The sequence below is a fragment of the Stegodyphus dumicola genome, chromosome X1 (assembly GCF_044657685.1).
Source record: "Stegodyphus dumicola isolate Sdum_Otavi_A_Nest chromosome X1, ASM4465768v1".
In the NCBI taxonomy this organism is placed as follows: Eukaryota; Metazoa; Arthropoda; class Arachnida; order Araneae; family Eresidae; genus Stegodyphus; species Stegodyphus dumicola.
Window position 1 is genome coordinate 184,355,060 of NC_140780.1, and position 20,342 is coordinate 184,375,401.

The 20,342-nt window shown below is 32.4% G+C and overlaps 1 protein-coding gene across 3 annotated transcripts in view; it reads right to left on the reverse strand.

Annotated features, from left to right (window-relative positions):
• LOC118186050 (AP-3 complex subunit delta-1-like) overlaps positions 1–20,342 on the reverse strand; it is a 401,929-nt gene that overhangs the window by 49,219 nt on the left and 332,368 nt on the right. For 2 of the 3 annotated variants that reach the window (XM_085808093.1, XM_085808094.1), the window contains exon 23: positions 5,746–5,863. In XM_085808093.1, coding sequence (XP_085664219.1) covers positions 5,746–5,863 — 118 coding nt within the window. The remainder of the gene's footprint in view (positions 1–5,745; positions 5,864–20,342) is intronic. The other variant, XM_085808095.1, reaches the window with a different exon arrangement.

Genomic DNA, 20,342 nt, shown 5'->3' on the forward strand with positions numbered 1-20,342 from the left:
TACATTACAATTAAATAGATATGATGCACAGAGTGCATAATTGCTTTATCATATGATAATTAAATATTACATAATACAGCAGAATGCAAAGCTCAAAAGTTCATAAAACCATCTGAACCAAAATGTAAGCAAGGGAAAGCAGATCTACATCTCACTTATCGGCAGGAGCTGATGCTTACTGAGGGTTCAAGCAAATAAGAACAGCTTAACTCAGTTAGATCAGAGATCCATACATTGTTTAACTCTGTTGAGGCTGTTGAGAATCAAGTGTGAAAGGACCTTTAAGTTTCCATAAGTAAAAATTACAGCAACATTTAACAATCATAAAACTAACACACACTGAACAGAATATATCCATTAAAGCACTTTCAGGCTTACACAAACCAGTTTTATAATTTCCTCCCTTATATTCTAGACCAAGAATGATTATTCAGGTTTTCAATTATTTTAACATTCCTCTGTATTGCTGCAAAGTTCTAAGTGAAAAGATGTATCAATACACACAGTTCATGTGGTTTACACTTTTCTTTCAAATATACAACCCAGTCTAAATTAAGATATTAAAGTATGTTGTATGTAACTTTCTAGGTATTTGTGGTAATTGATTAAAATAGCCTTTAACGATTGCAACCAAGATGTACAAATATTCTTGTTTATAGGTTGCTCATGGGCATTTTAAAACCAAGAGTTACCACTGAACAAGATTAGCTGATGTTCACAGCAAGGTGATTGCAATTTTGAGCTCATTTACGGCAGCTACTAGCTCTGGAACATTTACTTTCAATAACAGTTATTCTAAATGAACTGGCTAACAGCACCACACTTATTATAAGTGGGGATAGCATATACAAAATGCTTCAGAAAGAAGATTTTATATGCTTTCAAAACTGTTCTTATACATAATACTGGAAATTCCTGTCTGATAATGCTATTTCGTTTCAACACACATGTACATGTTCCTTTGAAATATACATGACTATGTCTCTGTATCATTGCACTTATGCACATGTGCTCTTTTAAATTAACTGAAACATCTCATATCATTAAGGGAGAGTGGTCGTGTATACATTGACTAATGATAAAGTTCATTTATCTCACTGTATTTTGCATGAATTCTAGCAAGGAAGAAATACTATGGAAGCATGTCAAATTTTAGTGAAAGATTTTGGTGGAAATACAGTTCTGTTTTGAACAGAAAGCCCAGGAGATAGCTAAAACATTTTGAAGCATGTGATTTCAGCCTTAATGACAAGCCCAGCTCTGGATAGCCATCTTTAATTATTGACGATACTGTCAAGACCCTGATATAGCAACATACATTTTTGACAGCATTAGAGATTATAGAAAGCTTAACTCAAACAACACAACAAACTTTAACAAACCATTTTGGGCCATATTCGCAAACAACGATTGGTTTACAAATACAGTACAAAGTCCGAGATCTGGACTCGCCGGGACTTTGGCGATTCCAGATTTGGGATTTTTCTGGATATTAGATCATTAGTTTAAAACTTGTAAGATGACATGTAGAAATTATAAAATTAAAAATATGAAATAATGAAGCATTTACCATATAAAGAGTAACATAATTTACAAGAAGAAAAGCTTAATATTTATTTTATATTATTAAACATTTTTTCAATGCAAATTGCTTAAGTGTCTTTTTTGTGCTAATATTTTCTATTTAATTTTGTAGACAAACATAATTTCTTATTCAGTTACAAAGTTCCATTGTTCAAGTCCTGTAATTCATGTGTCAAGAATTCAAACTAATTTCTTCATCAAAATTTTTTCATTTTCAACAACCTCTCTGTCACATTCTTCACTATTGGTAGCAGTATTTTCTGGATCTAGATCCATACTACAGATTTTTCTGTCTGTTAACCGATTGATTATTGTCATCGCAATGAAATAATAATCTTATATCATCTTGATTTATTACCGCTTCTCCACATTTCTTTAAAAAAATCCATTAATTGGAAAATTTAACCTTTGGTTTGCAATGTACAAAAACCTTGATATTCGTGGTTATCACCCTCATATGCTCTGTGAAATATGCTAGCTGGCCATAAATTATTATAAGCATTTTATAAAGTATCTGGAGACACAGCCTCCCACGATCTTGTGATACTACACAAAGCAGATTTTACAGTAAAATATTTCAAAAATTTTTAATAGTTTTGCATTATTCAAGAAATTTAACGTGGATTTTAAAAATTCTACTTTATATTTACATTTCACTGCATGCACTATTCCGATATCCATAGACTGAATGCTGGACATACAATTTGGAGGAAAGAATAATATATATACATTATCTTTCACTAAATCTAAGTGAAACATGAGCCAAACAGTTGTCTATAACCTGGACAATTTTTGCATCATCAGGTAATCCAACTGAATTCTGCCGAGGCTTGGGTATGAAATGATTTTCAAATCAATCATTCATAACTCTTGTGGCATCATGTTGTTTTGTTTGCACAATATACAACGGGGAAACTCTTTACTCTTTAAATGCTTGAGGTCATGTATTTTTTTCCGAATTAGGAAAAGTTTACTCTTGTGAATTTCTGCAGCATTTGCGAAATGCTAAAATGGTTAGTCTCGCTTTGAAATCCTGACACGAGTTGGAGCCTTTTCTGTAGAGGTTGCTACGGTACTTTGTGGTACATATTGCCAGAAAAGACCAGTTTCATCAGCATTGTAAATTTGTTCTGGAGATAATTGTTCAGTAGTAATGAATTCAATGAATTCATTTGCAAATTGTTCAGCAGCTTCAGTATCAGCTGATGATTTTTCACCTGAAATTTTTAATTGTTTTATACCATGGCGATTTTTAAATTTGGTTAACCAACTTGTTGAATATGTACACTCAGTTTTTTTAAGTTCATTTCTTAGCGAAATGAAATATTTTAGCTTGAGCAAATTACCATTTGACCCGTCAATGCACACCCTCGCTCTGACGCTGTCTGACGCATTCAGTCATCACTTTGTCATGATCTTCACGCTTAGCATAACGAATAATTTTCTTGTTATTCATTGCGAGTGCGGTGTCACAATCTACAAAAAATTCAAAAAGTTCCTTTTTCTGTTTTCTTATGTCATACATAACTGATTTTCCAATGGTTGATTTACTCGCATAATTTTGAGACCTTTGTCCACTTCTTTCAGCAATTCTACAATGGACCTTGAAATGATGTCCATTGAAATGATCCACAATGGACTTTCACTTTGTAGATCCTGTTGCAGCTCCAGAATTAGAAACTCTTTTTGACACAATCAAAAATTGAAACTTTAATTCTCATAAAATTGCTGTAATAAAAACAGCCTGAAAAAAATAATTAAGCTGGATTAAATTAGAAAGTTAAGGAATAGCACAATCTGCTATACTGACTGAAATTCCTTGGAAACAGTATAGTATAACTTTAGCCTAGATTAATAGCGTCTGCTATACATTATTGGATATGCATCATCAGATTGGCGATGAAAGACAAGTTGTTCTGCTAAATTTTGTCTTGCTTCTATCGCACACTGAGACAAGCCTGATCTTTATTTATTATACTTATCTCTATTTCTTGCACACACACACTTAAGCCCTTATCTGTGTCCTGAATAAATAAATTCCCACATACACTTAAGGCTTATCCAGAGCCTGCACTGGTTCTTAGTTTATGTAATAAACAAATCAGCTATTCTTAATTCAAATAGCACTATCTTTTGGCCTATGAGTCGCATTAACAAAATCTATTTTTAGCATATAGAAATAAATTTTGTTAAATTCTTCCTTGTCAATATTTCTTAGTGCATTTAACTTAAATCTGTAATCATTGCCAAGCGTAATGTCAGCATTAAAGGTTACCATACTCTTTGTTATTCAATTAATAATTTAAAAAAATTGTTTGGGCATCGCGTCATAACTCATTACTCAAGTTGGCATGTGTTGATAAACATGTGGTGATGAAAGCAAAATATAATAAATAATGATTCGCCAGTTTGGGCATCAGGGATATCAGTAGGTATAAAATCAACGATGAATGTTTCTGTTTGAGATGTATGCCAAGCAGATATGCAGCTAGGGAGCCAAATAATTGCACACACAAATTTATGTTAAATTACTGTTTCTTCAATAACAAGGTATTTAATGCTGAATGGAAATTAGGAATCGGCACTCTCCACGTTTTATTTCTGGAGGAAAAAATCAAATGCCCATGCATAAAGTATTAAAAAAAATTATTGAGGTCTAGATTTTAGATCATTCCACATATTGGACGCTTGGATCTTGGACTTTGTACCGTATTTCAAATGGGTGCCTCATTAGTTAAGTGAGAAAAATTTGCATGACTGAGTTATCATATACACATCTCTGCCTGCTCAGAATAAAAACAAACCCTTCTCGGACCAGACAATGGGACATTCAAGGACCAATAAATTACAAGCTTTTGAAACCTCATGGAAAGTTCAATTTAGAAAGATATAGTCAGCAAATACATTATTTAAACAAAGCAGTTGAAGAAAAGAGGCCGGCAATATTCAATAAAAAGAATAATATACTGCATCATAGTGCCAGACCAGATGTTGCTTTAGCAACTTGTCAGAAAATCGCACAACTAGGCTGAGAAATTCTTCTGCATCTACCATACTTCGGAAATCTAGAACCCTCCAATTTTTACTTGTTTCTCTTCTTATAAAATTTTTTTAAGAGAAAAAATTCAAAACTAATGCAGATGTCAGCCAAGCATTACTTGAGTTCTTCACGTCAAAGGCCAAGACATTTTTCAAAAATGGCACTTACAAATTACCATAACACTGGAGAGAGGTCATAAGTAATGACAGAAATTGCATTGTACAATAAACATTATTAAAGGTGTGAAAAATTTATTATTTTCTCTCGCTTCCTAAATGGACAGAATTTTCTGGTAGCTCTTACTCAATACAGAAATTTGTCATACAACACCTGATAGATAAAACATTATGTTCTTGTACTCAGTAACATTCGGTATGTCATCTTAACATAACATTTTTCAGAGAAGCACAAGATGATGTTTTTGTTTTTTGGGTTCCCAGGTCTGCAAAACTGACCTTTTATTCTTTCTTTTCTTTGCAGATGTCAAAAGAATACTGTACATGCCTCTCCAATAATATTACAAGAATTTCTGTGACACTGCTATTGCTATAGAGAAGCCAAAGTGTATGCCGATTAATGGAAGATGCACACATAGAATGCCAAGCAGAGAAAACATTTATCCTTTCCCTTTCAGAGAATATCGGACATGTTTCTATATAGTAGTGGTATAATGTTTCACTGTTATACAGTGAAATAATTTTGCAAGTACATAAAATGTGCTCCTTTGTTTTCCAATTCATCTAACTCCATACAGATGGAAATTTTCTGAAAGAACATAATATTTAGAACAAAGACAATCAAATAAACGATAACTAATAGGATTGTCCGAGCTTTTAATCCTCATGCATAGTAAATGCATAAATCTCAGCATTCGGTATTAATAAATACCAGTGGCCTTGGTATCTTTCCACTCCAAAGCAAAAATGCCCTGTCATACAAATATAAAAAGTGAAAACAAAATATTTACAGATATAAAATACTTTTTACTATTTCACCTAGTACCACTCCCCTTTTTAGTGTTTTTTGATATTCCAATGTTAAACATTAACAAAGTCAAATAAAAGCCATTTTAAATTAGTATTGATAAGCCATTTTAAATAAAATAAACACTGAAAATTTACCTCTTTTTCTTTCTTTGTCTTATGCTTCTTAGATGTACTCCCATCCCAATTGTTTAATGATTCTTGAGCAGGTACAGATGAAGGCAGTTCAGCATTATTGATAGGTCTAAAAGTATTACTACATCATTTTAATTATTAAATATAAAAAAGTTCCTTCTAAATTAAAAGAAAAATTTAAAATAATAATAGAATCTCAGATCAGTGATCAAAAGCATTCAATTTCAGGAGAATATCTGAAAGCCTGAGCTGCCAAAAAAAAATTAAGAATATTGACATAAATTCAAAATTAACAAACTCAATACATTATTAACTAATAAAATAACTTGAAGGAGGGAATATACAGCTCCTTCATCCCCCCAAAACACCATAAATATGCCTCAAATGAAAGAAAGCTACCCACACAAACACACAAGTACGTTCCAAAAAATTATTTTAATCTAAAAAAGTTGCATATGCTAAGTGACTATACTCAGAGGAAAACAAAATTAGGGGTATCATACAGCTGTTAATTATGAATGACAAGAATGAAATAAACGCTTGAATTTGGTACTCTGTTACTGCATATTCCAAAATGGTCATCTTCATAGTGAAAGCTTAGGATACGAATCACATTTTGACAAATCAATGTAAAACTAATTCTCAAATGTCAAGAGATCTGAAGATTTTGCAAACCAAAGATTTATTCTAATACTTTGCAAAAAGTATCTGTTCATGCTCGTTTAGTAAAGCCTGCTAAAAAATTCCATGTAGCATGCCCAGGTCAGAATGGTACCATGGTAAGCTACAGCTGATGAGCCATCATGCATAACACATATATATGATGGGCTACTGATACCGACTGATCTAATAATTTAATTTAATGCTGATGATCTGTGTGATATTAAAGCCCAAATCACTACTTCTGAGGCAGAATTAAAATGAACATTGAATACAGTACTGGCCATTCACCACCTCAAGTTTACTTTGTGCAACATTATTGAAGATTCAAGATGATACTTTCATGTTATTGGCAATCTTTAAAAAGGAAGGCTTGAATGGAAATTTATAAACATATCTGTATCCATAAAGGAACATCCAAACATTATACATGTGTAGCAATGTTGCCAGCTGATAAATACAGGTCTGTTACTGCATCATGTTGGATACATTTTTCTGTGTTGTGATATTCATCCTTGTTGGTCCATTTCCAATACATGTCACTTTTCTTTAACCTTCCAGCACGCATGCTTGGCAATTCTACATGAGCACGCGTGCATCCTATTTTTTACGATTCGTTATTTTGCCAATTTGGGCAAGAAAAACGACAGAAATGAATGAATATAGATAATAAATTTGTTAAGAAATAAAATATTAATCTTATTATTGCAAAATACAAATGATATCACATTAAAATATAAGTAAATTATTTTTATGTTCTTATGTAGTGAGATGGAAATGCAATGATGTATTTTATTATATAGAAAATTTTAAATTTATTAACATTTACAAATGTTTAGAAGCATTAAGAAGAACTGGACTGGAATCAAAGTCATTAAATAAACAAGATATATCTTTCTGAATATGAAAAGCTTTGAGGAAATTCAATTCACCAAAGGAATAAGCTTTATGTATAATTTTTGAAAACTCAAAGACAAAGTTAAGATTAAATTATGATGATGATTAGCTATGAAAAATTTGTTCATTTCTTCTATTCAAACACAAGAAATTGCCAAAAAGAATTCCTCAATGCAAAACTTTAACACTCTTTTAGTTTGACCGATTTATCTCAAAGCACAATGGGAAGATATGGTATAAATTTCCTAGGAATTAAAGTCAGAAATGGAATTTTTAAGAATTGAACAATGCATTCTATTGATAGGTGAGAAAATGACTTGAATTTTGAAATTCTGGAAAATCTGTGCAATTTTGTAACTAATAAAAGGATGAAATGGAACAACAAGATTATTAATGTTATTTGAAACAGTGGAATGTCTTCTTTCACGGCAATGTGAACATTCTTTAAAGGTTTTATGAATAACCCTGGAAGCAAATCCTATGTCGGCGGCAAATGTTTTCAAATAATTGAGTTCATTAGAAAGCAAGGATTCTGAAAAGCAAACTCTGAGAGTGCAAAATACATAATAGTAAGAAGCCAATTTGCTTAGCTGGGTACATGATTTAGCATGGTGAGTCAAACGCAAAAGAATGGAAAAGGGTTTACAGTAAACAGTACAGTTAAAATCAGATTCAATGCATATCATAAGAATGTATAGGAATGAAAGTGTATTGCGACTTCTGAAATTGAACCTGACAATGCACAATTGCAAGTTATATGGATGCAAACCCTGCACGGTCCTGTAGTGTAATGGATCCAGCCTAACTGTTCATAACACCTTGTCCATAGTATTTCCCCTCACATTAAACACATAGAACAATGCATTCTATTGATAGGTGACAAAACGACTTGAAAATTGAACTTCTGGAGAATCTCTGCAATTTTGTAACTAATAGTGTGTGTGTGTGTATTGAGAATACGGGAAAGCACACTAGGGCTATCTGCCTAACGGGAGGGATGCCTTTCGTGGAGGACTTTCTAAGGGAAACTGGCTCGTATACACGTTACACATGGAGAAAACCACAAAAACGCCCATGCAGCCAGCCCGTTTGTGGGATTCGAACCTCGGACCGAACTACCAGTGTTCAGTGACTTTACCGCTCGGCCGCTGGTGGGCTTTGTAACTAATAGAAGAAAATGAAATGAAAATGGAAGAACAACATGATTATTAATGCTATTTCTAATAGTGCAATGTCTTCTTTGATGGCAAGGTGAACACTTTTCAGAGGAATTTATCAATAACCATGGGAGAAAATCCTCTGTCAATGGCAAGTGATCTCAAATAATCGAGTCCTCATAGCAAGCATAGGCTCTGAGGAACAAATGTTGACAGCATGACATTCATAATAATAAAAGAAATCATTTTTTGCTTAGCTGACTGACATGACTTAGCACTGGAAGACAAAAAAAAAAAAAAAAAAAAAAAAAAAAAAATTACTATAAACAGTAGTGTTGAAATCAGATTTATTGTGCATTATAAGAACATCAAGGAAGGGAAGGGCATTGTCAGATTTCTTTCACAGTATCAAACAAAAGTACTAAAATGTAACTTCAACTTTTCAAAGACATCAAAACTTTCAGTTCTTTAAATCATTGCTAATATTTTAAATTCTCTTAAATTTCAGAAACACAGAAAGATACAATCCGCTGGGTGTATTTTTCATGATTAATCATAACATGAATTTTAATTAATCATGACATGCATATGATTAACTTAATTAATTATACCATGAATTCGTATGACAAATCATTTGTTTAAAATCTTAACCAACAGGAAAGGAAGGCCTTATATTCATTCTAATCCTAACATTATAATTTTTAAAGCTCATTAAGGGTGGACAGATCATTATTATGGACAAACAAAACCACATATACTTCTGACCTGTTAAAAAGATAAATTAAAACAGCTGTTAAATCTTCCCATATACTTCTAACTCAGTTTTTTAAAAAAATAACTCATTCCACTTATTGATAACTGCACAAAGTTATGCAAATTTGGGGAGCTCTTGCTCTACCCGAATTTGGAATTCTATTTTGACATATAGTTTCAAATTTCAAAATGACATCATATCTTTGTATCAAATATTCAGTTTCTATACTTTCTATTTTACTTCATAACAGTATTTCACACTGTACAAAATTTTTTTGAAGTCACTGATAAACGTAAAGATATTTCTCTCCTGCACTCCACTGTAGTTTCTCTAATTGCTAAATCACTATTTACTAATTACCATTACTAATTATCACTACTCCATTTCACACATACTGAGATTGAATTACTTTCTCTTACTAAAGCGTCATTGACTTCAAAGCACTTTTTTCCAAAGTGAATATTAACACCAAATTGAAGGATTAGCTTTGGGTAATCGCCTCTCTCAATCTAACCTAACCGTTGTGGCAAAGAATACTCTGGCTGTGTACCTAAAGTAAGGAATGCCTTAGTAGAGGCCTTTCTGAAGGAACCACCTCGCATTCACGTTACTCATGGGAGCGCACCTCGGGAACATCTAATGCATTTAATACATTCGTCTGTTTCGGAAAAAAAGTAGAACCTGCAACTATGAGCTTCCAAAAAGATTCTCTTTAAGCTTGTTCATTTAAAACAATCCACTAAACACTGTTTGATGCAGAAATACTTTTTATAGTTGAACTATTTAATACCAAGTTAAAATTGGGTCAAGTGAGAGTAATTTCAAGCCTTGTATTTTTAAGAAGTGCCAATGAAAATATTGAAAAAAAAAATGTTTTTTGGTAAATTCTGCAAATAAAAAAAAAAAGGCAACTTTCTAAAATTTAAAAAAAAAAAAAAAAAAAAAAAAAAAAGGCTGTTATTTCATGTTTATTTCCATTTATGGTACTTATTTCAAAAATAAAACATAAAAGTAGTACACAATATACAGTAATATATCCAGACTTTCTCTTTTCTTATTGATTTCTTTCTTTCTTTCTCTTTTGATATTTTTTAATGATCTCCCCGCCCCTCTAAATTTATACATTTTATTTGAGATTTTGAGAATTAGTAAAATTCCTTGAAAAATATGCTGAAAATCCTAAGAAGGAAATCTCTGTATATTTGGAAAATCCTTAATGTGTAGTTTTATTGCCAGAATTTCATGATTTTAAAATGAAATCACCGATATACGGTCACAAGTCCGAGCCTCCCAAGAGATAAATACAGCAGCTTCTTTCTTCCGTAAATGATTTTGTGTTTAGCCATTTTCAATCAATCAGCGAATGTACAAAAGTAACGGTCCGTCAATAAAACAGCACAAGAACAAATGTTCAAAACAAATAAAAAAACTGGTCGCGAGTGACTGATTTATTGCTTTGAAAGACGTCTCCAATTTATACTGATATGCCCTTTTATATAGTGTTGTTGGAAATTTTCAGTTTTAATTCAATTTTAAATACTTCATCCGTGTGCTTTTAGGACGATCTGCTTGGAAATAATTAAAGCCTACGGGGTAAGCTACACAACCATTTCATGTTGATAAAGGAAATGTAACAATTTGACTGCTGCAAGAGATTCAGTGCTTCCATGCAGATTTAATATTTTATTACAACTCCATTAATATGGCGGTTAATAAGAACTGACGGACTTTGGTTTTGTTGTGGAAAGGGGGACTTAAAATCTGGTGATTCGAAAGTATTCTCGAGAGCTTGTCGGCAAAGAGGGTGACGAGACCCTTAGTTTCCATTTTTTGAGGTGCTCTCAGTCAAAAGTGGGATAGAGCTTAACACGTTGAGCGCGGTGCCGGTCCCTGGGGACCGGTAGTGAACTTTCCGTGTGGTCGGCGTCGGTCCCTGGGGACTGGCACTGGAATTTTCGTTTGGCTGGCATCGGTCCGCCTGACCGACAGTATTAAAATTAAAAAATAAATATAGTCTCAATGAAATGTGATCATATTTAGTTTTAATGAAATGTATTGAAACATTCGAAACAAAAATACGGCTTAGCTCGTTGCCGGCTGAACGGAAAGGACAGCAAATTCGGCGCCGCGCTCAACGTAGTTAAGCAGCTAGCATTCATTTGCCTTGCTCATAATTGAACAATCCAATCACATCAAAACCTCTGCAGATTATTTAAACTAAACTGAACCCATAAAACAATGTCTTACCTTAGTTTTGTATGATAAGGAACTTGTGCACATACACATTTCACTAGAGAACTGAACATTCATATTGCATTTCAGAATATTTAAAGTCACATTACTGTAAAGTAAATTCAAATAATCTGTGACTTACATTCAAAGACTAGACCGCAATTTCCTTTCATAAGCTCGACACCGGCACAGAAACAATAACCGCTAACAACCGACATTAATTGCCGATATATGATCAACACAACAAAACAACAAACAAATAAACAAACAGAAATTGATAATGAAATAAGAAGAGATCAATGCACATTTGTCACTTTCGCAAAATTGTTCCAGGCACATGATCGGCAGTGTGAAGTACTGATGCTGGTTTAGCATCGATGCAGCGTAGGACCTATACTGAGCAGAATCGACACAACGGAGAATGGATATGGTTTGTTGTATTTCCTGAGGTGTCAGAATTTAACGAGTTTATTCCATTGTAGGCTTAAAGGATGACTTTTTTCAGTTATTATTTTCTCTCCTTATACACTCTATTTTTGAGGAATCTTTTAACTTAAGTTGTCTGTTTCGATAATAATTCTAAAGTGGTTTGCTAAATAAGAAACTAAATAAAAATATCAGTTGGAAAAAGGCTATTTTTATTAGCTCGTTGCTGTTCTGCTTTAATAATTTATCTTAAAACCATTTCACTCTCTGCGTCCATGTAGAAATAAGTTTAATAGGATGGTTTGATTTTGGATTGAAAGCAAAGTTAAGATATCCTATTATTTTGTACTTTTTCTGCCAGTAGGTAAATAAAAACATATATGCATACATATGTTACATTAGTGAATTTACTTTATATTAAATATTAAATAATTGCATAAACACTAAACAGACTGAGCGTTTTTTTTTTTTTTTAAATTAGGAATAAACTGAGAAAAGCTTGCATAGATCAGTGGCCAGAGCACTTGTGTGCAGTCCAAAAGTTCTTGAATTCAAACCCAATATAAGAAAAAATAATTCATGATGGTTTTTTGATAATTTGGTTTATTTATATTTTTAATAAAGGATCTTAATTTATATTTTTTCCCCTAATGGAGAAGCTCTGCGTGCAAAAAGGAACTAAAATAAAAGCTAACATTAGCTTAACATGTCAAAAAATAGACGGTTACTTAAGTTATTTTAGTTGGTTACTTAAGTCATTTAATTAAGGCAAAATTCATGAAAGCTATCTGCTTTGAAAAAGAACTGCTTTCCACTGTATTACAAATATGTGAGAAGATCAAATTCTCATTTATGTTAGAAGTAGAATAAATCACTTTAAAAATCTGCATTGAGCACAAAAATTAAAAATTTGCGAAGTAATGAGTACTGATTGCTCTTCGTTCTCCTGTGTTCAGCTAAAAGAAAAATATCATGTTACCACAAATAAGAAAACGATTTCTTCGTATAAATCTGTAACTAAAATCAAAGCAAGGTGATTGATGTCGCATAAGTTTGTCATTTAAGTCAATTACATGGTAATATACTTTTAAGCTATAATTAGTTAATTACACTTAAGTAGTAAAGGGGGACATAAATTTCAGTCCCTTTATTATGAGCAATTTATTTAATGTTGCCTTGCAGTAAGAAAACGTATGCAGCATTAATTAACTAATAATGGTGTTGTTAATAAAATAAAAAATAAAAATATACCCTGTTACATAAAGTTGGCAGAAAGTTTGTGTTTGATATTGAGAGGAAGGACATCCTTCTCATTTATGTGAATATTTTATGAGAAAGTAGATTGTGATAAGCAATCTTGAGTCTAAAGTAGCCTACGGTACAATTCCTTTAGTTTTATTTCTACAAATAACGCATGTTTAATATATGATTTGCTAATAGTCTCAAATATAAAAATAAAAGTCCAAGGTGTATGTACTAGTTTTCTATTTCTCCAGTTACACTCATAAGTTGCTAAAGCTGTATCAGGCGATTAAATGGAAGATTTTAGTAAATATCCTTTTAAAATTAATGCTTTCCGTGATGAACAGGACACTGTTGAAAAAAAGTGGTTTGCTTGGTTTGTATTAACTGTAGCAATATGCGAAACATAAGCGTTGGAAGTCTGAAACGTCCTGAAATCGAAAGCGTGTAAACCTTAAGCGATAATATCCTTTCGAAGATTGATGTTTCTGGATTTCCTTTTTACATGTTAAAGAAAGCCCTAGTTTATTGAAAAATATTTAGATCAGAACTGAACAGTTTATTGAAAAATATTTAGATCAGAACTGAACAGTTTATTGAAAAATATTTAGATCAGGTATTTAGCGGGGCGGGAACATTCATTGCAATGTATACTATCATTGAAAATACGTGAGTGTAAATATACCTAATGGAAGGCACCGTATATATATTGGTGTTCAAAATTAAGGGAATAAACTCTTTTTTCGAATTTCTAAAAAAAAAGTTCTAAACTAAAACCGAAAACTATGTGTCAAAGAACAGTGTAAAACTCTGATGTCGAATAAGTTATCCCGTACTCACATATATGTTGGTAACGCTGGGTCACTGGTAGGTATGATAAGCTGTCGTTTGTTGTTCCGCTCTTATTTCCTTCCTGCACAACGGCAATAATCATTGCACTTATCTTAAAGTTTTGTTAAACTTATTAAGTGCAGTAGAATGAGTTTACTAACGTTTAGAAGACGAATTTAGGCAGATTAAAAGCAGGGCAATTCCAAGTTCAAGTTGCAAGAGAGCTGTATGTATTGCTTAATGTCATCTGCAAATTGTAAAACAGCTTCAAAAGATGGGAGGTGTGAGGAAGGGCGTCGAAGATGATGATGCTCTGTGAAGTAGGGTAATTTGTAACTTGAAGTGCGAGCTCAGATGATAATGGGAAATGATTTCCTATGAATTGAATCGGTATTTATCACTTTGCGCTAAACGTCTGACGTTTGCTACAGCACGTAGCTTCATTTTTACTTCTGTCCTGCCTCTGGAACCTTAGATTCGAGGATTAGTGCGAGAGATCACACCCTTTTTGCTACCACTCAAAGATACGATCTGTTACAAAACCAGGCGACTTCTCGCACAGGCGCGAAGAAATAGCACGCATTGGGAAAGGGTTAAATTGCCCCTTTTATTTAATTAAACTCTTTAACAAAAATGCATGTACTTCGTGCTCAAAGTAACAGCAACTACTTGCGGTGGGAACTTAAGTATAAATTTAAATAGCAAAGAGTAGTGCTAGACTACTTAAGACTAGCAGGCTGACTCAGCAGCACGCATCGGTGAATAAACTTTAACTAAACGGCCAGAAGGCGTATCAGCAACTCAGAGTAACAGCAGAAAGGAGAGAACAGCAATGTGCGCTAAGTTAGCGAAATCACGGTCTGACTAACTTTCTCTTTTCGCCCGTTTAAATACTCTTCTTCACTTTAACTTAATTTGCATCCTGGTGAAGAAATGCGAGGGAAAATTGAGGAGTTCAGAAAAGATAACAAAAATTAGAATAATTGGTTATTCAAACTAAGGGAAACTCGACAAGTATTTTCCTGAAACCTTTATGAGTAAGGACGTTTTACCAGAAGAGCTAGTACTTGCATCGCGCTCAGTGCCTCCACAAGATAGCGAGTGCAGAACATTATTTGGATTCCACTTCAGTGGCTTCAAGCGACACACCCTAGAACTAACTCAGGGGGTGCTGGTTCAAGTTATCTTTAACGACGATTCAACCTGATTCTTGACGTATCTTCATCTGGAGAGAAACTTTAACCCGACACCATTCCATTCAATATCAGGAAAAGGGTCTCTGTTGTGGCGGAGGTGTCATGATCTGCGTAGCCATGATGTTGAATGCCCGCTAATCACTCCAAATGCTCGATAGAGACTTTCTGACTACTTAGTAGCTCTCTTAGAAGGATTTTTCTTTCTATATCTATGTGTTTCTTTACGGAGGATCTGTTAGCCCTTTTTATGGACGACAGTGCTTGTCCAAATAGAGTAAAGCTAGCGGAAGAAAAATCTTCAAAGTGAGTATGTTTAGAGGATGAATTGGCCAGCCAGATCTCCAGACTTGAAACCATATGTACATGTTTTTAATGCCCTTGTTAGGGCAACCGCCTGAGCCGTATTCGACAACCGCCTCCGAGAACAGATCAGGAGCTAAAAACAGCTTTGGTATAAGACTGGGTGTAGTTGCCTTAGTGACTCATCAACAGACTCATATTTATTTGTTATAGGTGACCAGTTACTCTCATTTTAGACACCATCTTGTTACTCCATTAGTGGACATTCCTGCTTTCACGAAGATTGCTCTCGAACATTATTGAGTATATTCACTATTGTATGATACAAACTGCTATCTAATGATTCCATATTAAATTCTGTATTGCATCAAACTCATATTGTATTCATTACATATTCTATATCAAACTCAAGATCTTATCCAATTTACATTGTATTACATATCAACTTCTAGATCCTATCAAATTAATATCGTATTCCGTATCCAATTCTGTATCATATCTCTGTATCCGTATAAAATTTCGTCACATTGTTTGGTATTTTTTGAAAAATAAATAAAAAAACATTGTTCTCTTAATTTTGGACATTCATAAAATATTTTAAAAGAAATATGATTTACTCTTTAGCAGTAATTTGAATTAATGAATAATTTTCAGCAACATAATTTCAACACTTAATTTTGCTGCTCAAGTTTTTGATTATTTAATCACAGCGAGGCATTACAGCAATAGCTTTAGGTAGGGGTGGCATACCAAAAGTAGTATTACTGCGATAAACTTCCTAATAGCATTTATGAATGCTATTGGGGATCTTGCTCTCTTAAGCAATTAAATTTTAAAATTAAATTTAAAATTATTCTTTTTCTAATTCCTGAGAAGTCCAACAAGGAAGAGAGCATTTTGAGTGCATTACAAAGCATTTTAATAACGTAATATCTTCTCTTGGAAACAAAAGCCTTTCATCGAAAATAATTTTTTGTTTAAACTAGTTCGCCGCAAAGTTTGAGAAAATCTTTCTGCTGTTTTAATGTTTGGAACCTCTTAAGTCTTTCCTAAAGAAAAAGGTAAAGGGATTCCTCAATGGTTAGTTAAATCCAAATATTACGCCTCTGAAAAGATTAGGATTCCTTAATTCTAGTTTACTTAGAACTGCTCTCACAAGTCTTCATTAAAAATTGCCTTTCCCACATCGTATTTCTTTCGCATTTAAGTGTAGGGGTAGCTTTGGTATAAGACTGGATGTAGTTGCCTTAGTGACTCATCAACAGACTCATATTTATTTGTTATAGGTGACCAGTTACTCTCATTTTAGACACCAAACGTAGACACAATTGTAGACACCAAACGGACAAATACATATGTACGAAATAAATCTTAAATTACGAAACTATAAATTAAAGCAATGTAATAAATCTGCTATTAATATGTTTCCATAACTCTGTATAAGCTTGTACTTCTTGTGCGCTTATCCGTTATGCATTCATCCATTTATATATGTGCCATTTTGCGCATGTATATGACACATAGAAAAATTTGTAATGACATTTTTGTGGTATTTGCATATGTGTTATATCTACTAGTTATTAGATGTTATTATATTTTTTGGGGGGTGACAAGAAAAATTTAGCATTTTGCACGGAATTATTATTACTTACTAACTCATATAAAATGCAAGTGCTATTCATTTTATAAGGAATTTTCACCTTATCCACTGCGTGCTCTTGGTAGTTGGTAACATGTGTGGCTAGTTATTGGAAGATACAGATTTTGAATTCCGGTGAGGACGTACCTGATTTCTCTTATTTCATGGTTTCTAAAAATTGTAAGGCTAATTTAACTTCTCAGGAGAACTCTCTTTCTACAGCAAATCTTAAGCTATAAACTATTATTTATTTTTAATGTATTATCAGAACTAACTTCAAATCTTAAAATAATTTACCTTTTTGATTTCTCTCCCCCCTTCGAAAACGAAACGATTCATTAAACGTATAAAATGATTCATTTAAGACATGTAGTGGTTTAATGTATATTACATTAAATATATAATAATTATTATTATTATCATTATAGCAACTTAAAACAGTTACAAAACATAAAAGCACTTTGATTCCTTAAAAGTTTCTGCATGTTTACTTTTATAGAGAAGCTCAAATATTTTCATCAACAATCTATATTTCTTATTTTAAGCACACTAAAAAAGATAATTTGGTAAATTGTATTAGCAATAAAGTGTTATTTTAACCTTATTCCATGTATGAATGTGAAACAAAAAATTTTTCCCTGTAATTGTTTTTTTCTGTTTATTCATCGTTAACTTTTTTTCCCCCAACCTGTGACAGTAATCCGCAGGAAAAGGTGCGTAGCTAAGTAACCAAATATAGTTAACGAATAAAAGCTACTGTTTGCATGTCAAATAATGCATAGAAAGCGAATAACATATTGCAAATTCGATGTCTTTAAGTCTGTGAGAGACTTATATTTTACTTATTATAGAATTTTTAGAAGGAACGGTTCTCTGTCTAATTTTAAACAAGCGATAAAAATTTGTTTCCTGGTCACAAACTACTCCACCTAACAGCTGGAAGCTCAACAGCTGATTAAACAGCTCTTAATACAGACAAACAACGCAATAAATTCTTTTTAACAGCCTTTTTCTTTTTAATGATTATCCTCTCATTCCAAACATTTCGTAGTTATGAATTCATGCTCATATATTAGTGCCTAAATCATGACATTTTAGTATTTAAGTAAGCATTGTTGTGCACGTATAATATTGCTTTTGTATGCAGCGAGGAACGTTAGCAAAGGAAATTGAATCAAGGTAAGCTTTTTTTATAAATGCATGACCTCAATATTGTCTTCCGAAACTTCTTATTTAAGGTAGCATCGATTTTTAATATTGGTGCATGATCCATAGTGCAGTCAAAATCGAGGTTTATCGCAATTTATTAGCCGTCAAGGCGTGTGTAATTATGATAGGCTTCCCCTTTCTGACGTATAAGAATCTTTATGGATAAAGACGCAGATGCGTGTGAGGAGAAAGAATTGAGATAGTAGATCGTAATTTTTTTGCTGAATAATATTTTGCTCTTTCATCTTATTATATACAGGTAAGTTGAGCGTTAATGTTTTAGACTGAAGTACCTATTGCATAATGTATCTTTTTTTACAAGCTTATGAGTTCCTTTATCTTTAAAATGATTGGTTAAATATTCAAAAGCAGTGGTTCTCATGGACTATCTACATGTATTAAAGAGCGCATGTTGATTTTTAATAATTAAGAAAAATTAAATAAGAACAAACTTCAGGTTGTTTCCATGGACATGCACAATCCTTCATACTGATTATAAAAATGAAATTCAGTTTTCTACTATGTATTATTGGTTTTCCGAACAGAGATAATTTATTTAAATCCTCTTAGTACTAATGCATGCTGTTAGTTACATTTGTGAATATTTAACGTCATATAAATTACGAGATTCCTTATTCGTTCTGCCCACATTAGCCTATTTTTCAACCCCTGAAAAGCTGTTTCAGCAAATAAGTTACGCTATAGATTAAATGATTATATCGGTAATTCCTTAAAGATAGTATTTAAAATAATAAATATTGTTGAAGAGATTAGCGAAGCTTTAAAAAAAGAGAAGGGGTAGCAACTTTCTTTATCGATACAGAAAACGCATTCGATGAAGTATGAAGTTATGTTATTTACAAAATGGCAGACATAGCATGTCCACCTGCACTTATGATCTATAACTATATCAGCAATAGCAACTGCTGCGTCCCCCAATATCATATTTTTCAATGCATTTCAGATTTAAAGTATATAAATAAATTCAAACAACGGAAGCATCTTTCAAATTTGTATCAAACTTTAACAAAGGAAAATGAATTTTGATTTCACTTAAGTCTTAATACTTAAGATGATTAAAAAAAATCCATTCCTGTTACACTGGATTTAATTAAAATTTAATAATACTTTTACGTTCCACTCCTCAAGATAAATATTGACTATCATAATTGACTTGAAAATAGAATGCCCTATTTATTAATTAATAGCTAGCGGATCAATGAAGGCAGTATATTCTTTGTTATTCTTATTTAAATAAATTCTTCAGACTGCTTCTCCATTGGTATTAATAGAAATATTTTATAAATCTGTAAATTAATACCCGCAAATGGATTGTAATTCAATTAAAAAAATGTTTTTCTTTAAATACAATTTATTTTTAATAGCTTAAAGAAGCAGCGAAGGAAACAAGATTGATAACTGATTAATGAATCCATCATTTAGTATAAAAGTTTAACTATGTAAAATTACTTAGCTAATTCTCATAGTGCACAATTAATCAGCTTTGAGATGAATAGGTTTTTTTTAATGTCGCGATCTGCTCTACAGCATCGGTGCTTTTAATTACGAGACACCAGAATTTTAAAATTAGCTTTTTTAACTAATAACTGTAGCTGATGTAAGTTTAATTGGTAATTAAATGACTCAGACTGAAATGATGGGGAATTGCTTAGAGGCACCAGTATAACCGCCAGCTTTGCTTTCTATATATTTATTTAACGTACAGCTATAAAATGTCAGAATTTTTTTAAAAATGTTAGTTTTTAAATAATTGTTATATAAGATTTTAATTAATAGCTGTGTTAATAAGTGTGCGAAGCCGCAAGAAAGCTCAGCTGCATGAAAATATTTTTTTTATAAGTTAAGTATATTTTAGAAACTTTGGAAGCGTTTGCCGTCGTACAGGTTCAGCTGCTAAAGAGAAAATAAAAATTGGTTAGCAATTAAATTATTGAAAACAGAGAAAGGATTCGAATTTTTATGTAATTTCCTATTAGTAGCTATTGTTTTACTACTATGATTGGAGGATGTACCCGATCTTTATCATTTAAAATATT